The following is a 10,232-nucleotide window of genomic DNA, read 5'->3' on the forward strand; positions in this document are numbered from 1 at the left end:
AAAAGTACTACATAACGACACAATCCTGAGATAATATGAGGTCAGCTACTTATAGGCCTATTTCAAGTGTCAAAATGGATATCATAAACTTATTTTGGATGCTATGAGTTTCAAGTAACAATGGGTCTAACTACATTGTCTGAACACCAGACAGTGGTGGAGCTGGAACTCTTACAGTTGGCTAATTCACTGCTCAACCAAATCAGAAATAACAAGGGCAGATGCTTATAGGTCTTTTAAAGTGTCAGAATGGAGGCTATAAACATCAGGTAACGATAGTTCTAACTACATTGTCTAAATCCTAGAAAAGTGGTTGATCGGGACCTCACAGCGTTGGTGAAATCCGGTGGCCCAAACAAACTTTACACTAATTCCTCCTTTAGATAACAATCATAAGAATGTAGAAGCATTTTCACTCAAGCAATCTAATGGCCATATAAAAAATTGTATGGTCGCATATCTATATGGATTCGGTACATTCAGTAGAATGATCCTAATGAGAATTTGAAGGATTTTAGGCAAACTTTTATAAATTATCACACAATATTGTTCAGGATCTCTCAGATCCAATCTTTAGGCAAACTTTTACAAATTATCACACATTATTGTTCAGGATCTCTCAGATACAATCTAAGTTCAGAAATAGATTAATAAAAAATAAAATAAAAAAAACACGTTTTGGATAAAATTGAAATATATCAGCCTCTTAAGTATGTTTTTGGCTTTTACTGATGAATGACCTTCAAAATGATATCAGGGAACCCTAAATTCTCTCTATATTTAGCATTAACCTAAAGGAAAACATCAACCCAAAGGAAAACATTAACCCAACAGTGTGAAATTTGAAATTCTATTCAGTCATTCCCTTCTTATTCCTGGATATAAAAAAAATTGAATGGAACTATGAAAACTCCATCAACATAAGAAAGAGAACTCTTGCCTGGTATTCTCACTCCTCTTCTGCGGTACATTTCCCCATGTGTGAAAAACTTAACGATCTCCTCGAGCTCAAGCCGTATTTTCCCTAGCCCAGCAACATCTGAGAATTTCACATCAGCACCTCTGTCCAGAAATTGAGGCAACTTCTTATTTTGTGCTCTACCTCTACGAACACGAGCACCAGACTTCATGAACTGCTTAGTCATTTTGAGATAAAGGTTCTTCTCATCTGTTCCTTCTTCACTCTCATCTCCTTCACCCAGTATGTCCCCTTGGAGTTCTTTCTCTAGCTGCTTCATTTTCTTCCTCTCTTCAGCTTCTGCTTTCTCAATCTTCATCCTATCTTCATAATCCTTCTGTTGCTTCCTATAGTTAAGGACAACTGTCCGATAAAATAAATAGAAAAACAACACTCCAAGGGCAGTTGATACGTTCTGATCCTGAGCTAATTTAGTCCACACCATTGCCATTTCTTGATAATCCTCCCTTGCCTTACGCAAAGATTCCTCGTACTTCATTTTTTTCAGCTCTTTCCTTCTATTCTTCTCTTCTAGCTTCTTCTGAGCTTTCATAGCCTTCTCCACCATTTCACGTTGTTCCCTCGCTCTCTTTAATTCTTCGTTGTTTCTCATCTGCATCTCTTTACGAAGCATCTGAAACTCCAATGCCCGTTTCGATTTTGGCTTTGGCTTCAAAAGCGATAATATTTTGAGTGGAATTTTTGACAGAAAACCTAAATACGGTGATGGAATTTCTGGTTTTTTGATGGGTGGAGTATAAGCATTCACACAAACTGAATCCATCTGTAAGTTATCCCATGATTCCCAAAACCTCTCGTCAGTTTGGATCGACGGTAGCACGGTTCTCACAACCCTTGAATCATCCAACACCACAAGAACAGTATCCGGCCGCCGCTTCAAATTGGAAGTAGATAGCTTGACTATATGTTTAAGCTTCCCTTCTTCCTTCAAATTCAATATTTCTGTGTATGGAATCCGGTCAGTGACAATGGGGAGTCCTTGAGACCACGATTTCAATTCTTCCGGCGACAAAGCTTCCATCTTCTTGGCCGCTTCCTTCTTTTTTTTGGGAGAACGTTTTTTCTCTGAAACCTTCGCTGCGGCATGAGCTTGAGGGAGCGAAGCAGATATGATTGTGAGAGTAACAGAGTATTGTAGCAAACTGAATCCATTCTTCTTCGTTCGTTCTTCGTTTTGTTCTTCTGGGTTTCTAGAATGACAACAAATCTGCAAAGGTATAGAGAACGAACTCCTACTGTGACGATAAAACGATATCTCTCTTGAAGGAAGACTCGGATATCTCCCAGAACCGAGCTTAAGAGAACCCATGGAGATTGAATTAGCCATTGAAATTTCACGAATGTGATTCTAGGCTTGCTCCCTCCTCGGGCTACAATCTCTTACCGTATCATGCGTGCACTGCCACCTTATACTAGGCTGCTTTTTCCATTTTCGAGAAGAAAGAAAGATGCATTATATTTCCTCAGTATTTTTACTCAAAGCCTGGCTATAGAAAGGCTGCATATGGAACCTGGAGAGCAAAGGGTTCTTAAAATGGCAAAAACTGTATGGGTTGGGGTTCTATGGGCTATGTCCAAAAATAAGTCATTTAGTTCCAAAGGCCAAGCTTTCTTCCAAGCCTTCGGAATTAGATCAAGGACCCCTTGCTCTTTAACACCAGATTTTCTTCACACTAGGAACATTAAGGTAAGTGTTACAAATACTTTAGAAGAGGCAAGCCCAGTAAGGCTCAAAGAAGCAAGCCCAATAAGGCCCATGAGAGACAAACAATGACCCACCTATCTCACCGACTATATCTAATGAAGAAGTATCCAGAAGGGACTCTAGAGTTTGTAACTGACTATATCATATAGTGATGAAGAGTATCCAGAAGGGACTCTAGAGTTTGTAATCCAGTAGGAATCTAATTTTGTAATACGGTCTCTGAAGACCATAATATATAATAGGACCCAAGTAATGGGAAAAGGAAGAACAAATTTAATCTCTTCCTTAAATCTTTTCTCTCTCTCTCTTTCTCTCAGTTTCTCTAAACCTACGTCCTCACCAGATCCAAATTCCCTCAATTCAACATCGGAGTCTGACAGTAAGCATGACCCAAACCCAACCTTAGACAAGTAAGCAAGCAGTCAAAAAGTTGTCTGACTATCCAAATTACTTTGAAATGGGATAGTGAATAGAAATTAGATCATGCATAGAGTAACTAATACAAAGTTCAATAGCAGAAGGAGCAAGGAATGAATGTCTTGCACCTCAACTCTAGATGGCCCAATACCTAGAGTCTTCCAACTGCATGTATACGTGGTCTAAAATCCACCTAGGATGGGGTGCTTTACCGATAAAAAGCATGTCATTACGAAGTTTCCACACAACTGAACAAGTAATTATCAGTACTGAAAACATCCACCGAAGAGACAATTTATCCAAAGATAAGATGAAGCATAAAACATTATGGGAAAAACTCAATTCTCAATCCTGGAAGGCACGCCGCCCAAATCCTCATAATCTAGTCACAAGAAACACAAATGTGCCAAATTCATTATGCACTGTCGCCACAAAACGCACACAATAAGGCTTGGCTGAAATTCAGTGAGACAAAATGCCCATAATTGGCAGTCCTACATGTAAAACACGCCAAAAGAATAATTTGAATTTAGGTCGAATCTATAACTTCCAAAAGAATCTCCATCAAAAACAAAATTCACAAGAACTGTTAGCTATACTAGCACGAATTAAAGCTTTCCCAGCAAAATTATTAGTGAATTCTCCAAATGAAGAAAGTAACAAAATCCAATGATTAGATGTATTATTATTCAGATTAAAAGATGCTAGAAAAGATGACAAAGCTATTGGAAAAGATTGAAAGGGATTCCAAATTTAAGCTTGATTGACTTCCCACCACACCCACAACACTAGAATTCTTTGGAATTGTTGGGATTTATTAATTATTAATATAATTATATGCCTAAGGGCAAAATTGGAAATTCACTTTTAGGGCAGTTACAAAATATAGAGTTATATATTTGGTAACCACCGCATAAGTGAGTGTGATTGGATTATGTGAGATCTAGAGAAAAGGCGGCTCCCTTCACTCTCTCTCTCTCCAAAAAAACGCAGGAAGGAGATTTCTTTGGTAGTTTTTTCTTCTCCTTGCTTTAGATCTCCATACCATCCTTCTACATAGCATTTGGGTTGTGGAATTTATTCCCTCTTCTCGTGATTGTGGAATCAAACCGGTGACGGGATTGTGAAGGAACTAGGACGTGGATCCAAATTACATCCGTTGCAAATATTCTATATTTTTTGGAAAGCGAATCCAAGTAAGGATCTTTCTCCCTTCTATTTCGAGTATAGAGATATAGAATATAACCACATTGGTATCATAGCCAGGTTCCCATGGTTCTTTGTTCCTTCCAATTGTTTGTGGTCTCTTGAATGGATCCAATGGGAGGATCAAGGGTTTATAGAAACCGGCGATGAATCCAATCCAAGGTTTAATAGAAACCCATGGAGAATTGAGAAGATTTTAAGAAACCCTAAATTTTTTGTTCGGATCCAAGTGGGAGGATCATTGTGATTTACCTTCTGTAAAAAACTGCATGAATTGATAATCCATGAGAATGCAATTTTGTTTAATGATTGTTGGATTTTTTTTTTCATGTGCTTTTTGGGAATTTTTTGGAGAAAATTTGTTTTTTTTCTGTTCTTGGAACTGAAATTCGTTCAAGGGAAAAGACGCTCGTTTGGTCATTGAGGACCAGACGGACGTCCGTCTGATCATAGTGGACGAGACGAAAATTCCATCTGGTCACAGAGGACCAAATGGATTTTTCGTCTGAGGAGACGGAAGTCCGTATAGGAGATGGAATTTTTGAGATTTTGGTCTGTCCAGTTCAGAATGTGTTTCTAACTACCTGGACACATATGGCCAGACTATCTGTGTGATGTTTGGGCATTGAGGGCCTAATAGGGCCTGGTGGGAGCTAGTGAGGTAGAAGCGTTTTGTGTGAACCGCCTCATAGCATAAACATGATTGGGTGTTTTATTTTATTAAAGTTGTATTGATTATGGGTCTTTTAATCATGTTTCTAGCACTGAATGAAACTAGTATATAAGTCTATGTGGGTTTGCATGAGAATTTGATTGAATGTTTGTTAACATCTCTTTTGGTTTAAATGCTTATCCCATAGGTTGACTATGCTAGTGTGAATTGATGTTACTTGTGTTGTGTTTTATGCTAGAATAGTTGAACTCATCCTTGTATATATTGTCTCTAGTTTAATGGCTGCTACAAAGAGCATAGTTGCTGACCTCATAAAAGGAGATAAATTGAATGAGAGGAATTATGACCTCTGGCACCGAAAGGTGCAGTATCTCCTGGAAGAGTAAGACATGCTAGAAACCATAAACCAGACTATGTCCCCACCTGAGGAAGGTACCACTACACAGCATCACAGGGACCTTGACCTTTACAATGCCTGGGAGAGGAAAGACCGGGTAGCTAGGATTACTATCCTAAGCTCCATGAGGGATGACCTGATGTTTCGGTTTGAGAAGCATAGGACTGCAAAGTCTTTGTGGGAGGCTGTGAAGTTCCAATATAGAGGGACTTCCACCACAAGAGGTCGCCAACTCAGACTCACTTTTGATGGTTATAAGATGCGCCAAGGTCACACCATGAGACACACCATATAACTATCATGTCCAACATGATAAGTGAGTTGAGCGCATGTGGGCGCCAAAAGACTGATGAGGAGCAAGTCTCTATAGTCATCAGATCATTGCCTAAGACTTGGGAGCATATGAAGATCTTCTTCACTCATGCTGATGAGGTCAAGACTTTTGATTAGGCTACAAGCACCTTGAGCTGGAGGAGGATCGGATGTTGGCTGATGCTCCTCACACTGAAGTACTTGCTGTTGAAGCGAGCACTAGTAAGGGCGTAGGCTTCAAGCGCAAGAAGGAGAAAGCCAACCTTAGCGACCCAGGCAAAATAACCAAGGTGGGAATAGAAACAAGAGTGACCCCAAGCATTCAAGGGGGACTAGTGCTGGCAAGAAGAAATCAACTTTGATTTTGTCACATCCACCTAGTCGGTACCCTACCTGGCATATCTGAGTATGTGATCCACAACCCTGAAGATCAAGTATCGAGCAACCATGCCTCCCACATACGCGATAACACAATCATGAACAATATAATCAATGTAGTGACACACAAACAATGAGATTAAGACAAGATTAACAAGAGGTAATATAATCGAGTGCGGAAGTAAAAGATATCAAATCATAAATGTAATCAGAGTATAGAGAGTGAGTGGAAATCTCTCCCTAAGTTGCAATGGAAAGTAGTTTGAATATCATAAGGGCTTACAGACCAAGTTTTAAAAGATAGAATAAAGAGTCAAACATTTAAACTAAGGTTTCCTCAATTTTATACAAAATGTCCTCATAGGTGTAAACAAAAGACACTAGGCACAGCCGCTCCCACGCCAGGGTAGAGCTAATTCTGGAATGTAGCATAATCACCAGCGGGATCTTCAGGGTAATTTTCGTAGTAGCCAGCACCCTGAGGGTAGTATGCTTCATCAAGGGTCTCCTCATAGTGGGGGCCATCAAGTTCTTCAACACCTGTAGGATAGTCCAACAAAACATTGCACAAAAGGAGTGAGTTCAAAATAACTCAGCAAGGCATTTATTCCACAATAACATAGATGCATGATACACAACATAACATGATGCAAGATGATATGAAACAGATGATGCAAATATGATTCTATCTCTATGTATGCTAGTCTTTATGGTAGACATGCTTTAAGTCATAGCACCATACTTTTCTTGGGTAGGTCCGGTCACTCGGCTCCGGTAGGCAATGGGTCCTGCATCCCTCGAGACAATCCATGGCTAGGGTTTAAGTCACCACTCTCTCACATCACCATTTGGTATAAGTATTGGTGCATGTCACGGTGAAGCCTAGCCCAATGCAAGTCATCTACTCAGTCGTATTAAGTCAGATCTAGATACTTCCATTCCTCACCCCTGGCGATCCTTTCTGGTATCCTTTACACTAGAGTCGGCGTAGTCCCTAACTATAGACTCATCAACCCTATTGGTCATCCACAAATAATAGACGAGAAGCTCTCACGTCCTCTCATGGGTTGGTTACCGGTCTTGAGCGCCCATGAGCCCAAGTCTAGCTATTTGCAACCCTACCAATAAATGGCCTCTAATGAGTATCCGCAATGTGATCTATGTCCTCTCAGGGTTGGTTACCGGTCTTGAGCGCCCACAAATCCACATTACTACCACAGGTCGTTCGGTCTCAATACCCTTCCGATTTGGGTTTGATACAACAAGGACATCCTAGCCAATACCACTAGACAAGTCCTATATATGACATCCAATAATTCGGGAGAGCGTCAATGGGCATCATTGGAAACATCCCATACTATTTCCTCCAATGTCCAAGGACATAAATGTCGAAAGGACATTCCCCAATCCCGAATCATACTTATCCAATCACATTCTCAATTCCATCATATCGTACATAAATGATATTTCATCATATGAAAAGAGATATAATATAGCATGGTCAATCACATATGTAATTAACAAAAATGACTAATCATGATAATCAAAATGATATATAACATGGCACTACTATCTCCAAGTACATACATCAGTCATATGATGTTAAGACTTATAACAAAGAATGTAAATCCACTTAGTTTCCAACATAGCGACATGATTCACATAATCTATGTAATTATGATAATAACCGTCCTTACCTTGAATCAAGTCAAAGATAATCCAAAGTTCAATAAGAATAGTCCTAAGTTTAGTACTTAGACCCTAGACAAACATATATGCAATATCAGAAGAAGAATCAAGCAAATCGGAGGTCAAACAGATCAAATCGAGAAAAATCAACAATTTTGGGTTCAACTGGTCGACTGGCTTGGTTGACTGACTCAATCGACCAAGCAGTCAACCAAGTGAACAGTGTCGGGGCTGAATAGTGATTTTTGGTCCGACACCTATCTTCCGGAGCTCGGATCATTCCAAAATTTCGGGGGAATGTTAGGAACAGTAAATGGAGACTATCTAGCAAATAATTAGCATCAATCAATGGTCTAATTAAGAATCCCCAATTTTAAACCCTAACAGCTATATGCTAAACATCATATTCTATAATGAAATTGATTGCAAATGCAAGGAACAATAGGGAATCAGCTAAGGGAATGATAAGAAATAGATTAGGATCATATGGAAATAAGAAATAAGACTTAGCATACTACACAAATCAGCTTAGGCTAAAAAATCAAGTTGCAATGAAGAAAATCATGTAAATGCAAGGTTAAGAATCAAAATGGAAGCATAGCATAGTTAGATTGAAAGGGGTTTAAGCAAATGGAAAGTGGGAAACACATGAAGAGGTGGTTGCAAGGTTGCAGCACCATCTTCATGGTCTCAACAGCAAGAAAGAGAAGAGGTGAGAGTAGAATAGAGAGAGAATGAGAGAATACATACCTTAGAGAGGAGATTTGAGCAAAGAGACAATGATTCTTAAAGAAATGCTTCACAACTACCAAGGAGATGTCTTGGGAAGCTCTCTCCACTTTCTCAGGAGGATAAAGGAATAGGATATGGCTCTAATCACGAGGTTCCCTTATGTATGCATAAAATAATCAAGAAAATTGTAATTTTCGCATTTAATAATCTGTTGGTCGACTGGCTTGGTCGATTGGCTTAGTCGACCAGGCAGTCAACCAAGCAAGAACATCAAGTTTAGATAGGGAAATGGAAGGCTATATCAACTCAAATTCACTTGGGCTTTCTCCTATAGCTCAATCAACAAGTCTAGGTCAGAGTATTACCTTCGGGTCAAGTCCGGAAGTGCATTAGGTACTTCAACTAAACTCCCCCTCTTCTAGGTGCAGCTTCTCACTAAACACTGACAGTGCATCCAAGTATGGGGCACCATCATCAATGTCCATGGGTTCGAAATCAAACACCATGTCTTCTATTGAGAGGCCCACAACTGTCTTCTTCCACCACTTCAGGTCTTCAAACCTACAAACAACAAGGATTCCGGGTCAGGGTTAGGCTAGGGCTGGATTTCACAAATTTGCTTCAACTACCAAAAGCCTGGTCATTTTGCTCTTGATTACATTGAGCAAGAGGCATGTATTGTGTGTTATACCACATCTTGTCATGTAACAAGTTCTACTATGCTTGCTGAACTAAATCCTTTGTAGATTATTGATTCAGGTATGACAAGACACATAACATGGAAACACTAGAGCTTCATGGAATACCGTCGTGTTCCAAGAGGAAGCAGAAGAATAACGATGTGGAACAGCTCAAGTGTGGAGGTTCATGGCATAAGCACATGCAAATTAGTTTTGCGAGGTGGCCGGACGCTATTACTCCATGATGTGCTGTATGCTCCAAACATTCGGCGGAATCTTGTATCTGTTGTTTTTCTTATGAGACGTGGTTTTAGAGTTGTTTTTGAGAACAATTCTTTTGTTTTGTATCTAGGTGATACATTTTATGGTTATGGTTTTCTTCAGAATGGTTTTATTGTATTGGATACAATTGATAATTTATCTAATTCTAGTAATGCTTTTTTTTGCCAAAATACTGTGTGTATTGATTCTAATATGTGGCATGCTAGACTATGACATATTGGCTTAGATAGGATGAACAGGATGGCAAGAGAAGGTCTCTTAGGCCAAGGTTCACTATCTAATTTGCCAACTTGTGAGTCATGTCTAGCTGGAAAAGCAACTAGAAAACCATTCAAAAAGGCTTTAGGAGAGCTTCTCTTCCTCTAGAACTTATTCATTCAGATGTATATGGACCCATGAATGTGCATACTAGAAAAGGACAGGATTATTTCATCACATTCATAGATTACTATACACGGTATGGTCACATTTATCTAATTTCTCATAAGTCAGAAGCTCTAGAATATTTTAAGAAATTCATGAGCTTAGTTGAGAATCAGTTAGATAAAAAGATTAAAACTCTTAAAACGGATAGAGGTAGAGAGCATCTCTTCGATATGTTCAAAGGGTTTTGTGATGAAAGGGGATATCTAGGCAACTTACTATTCTAGGGACTCCACAACAAAATGAGGTTGCTGAAAGGAGGAATAGAACCTTGCTAGACATGGTGAGATCCATGATGGCCCAGGCAAACCTACCCATCTCTTATTGGGGAGATGCTTTGCTGACTGCGGCCTATAACC

General features: G+C 39.4%; 1 protein-coding gene across 7 annotated transcripts in view; it reads right to left on the bottom strand.

The window, feature by feature from the left end:
* Positions 1-2,451, bottom strand: part of EMB2083 (AAA-type ATPase family protein) — a 28,805-nt gene extending 26,354 nt beyond the window's left edge. For all 7 annotated transcript variants that reach the window (XR_016174355.1, XM_089160957.1, XM_089160955.1 and 4 more), the window contains exon 1: positions 941-2,451. Coding sequence is in view for 6 of the 7 variants with exons in the window: in XM_089160957.1 (XP_089017083.1) it covers positions 941-2,306 (1,366 nt within the window). In the remaining variant the exon portion in view is untranslated. The remainder of the gene's footprint in view (positions 1-940) is intronic.
* Positions 2,452-10,232: the final 7,781 nt, after the last annotated feature.

The sequence above is a fragment of the Hakea prostrata genome, chromosome 7 (genome assembly GCF_041222555.1).
Source record: "Hakea prostrata isolate BN-2017 chromosome 7, UWA_Hpros_2, whole genome shotgun sequence".
Classification (NCBI taxonomy): domain Eukaryota; kingdom Viridiplantae; phylum Streptophyta; class Magnoliopsida; order Proteales; family Proteaceae; genus Hakea; species Hakea prostrata.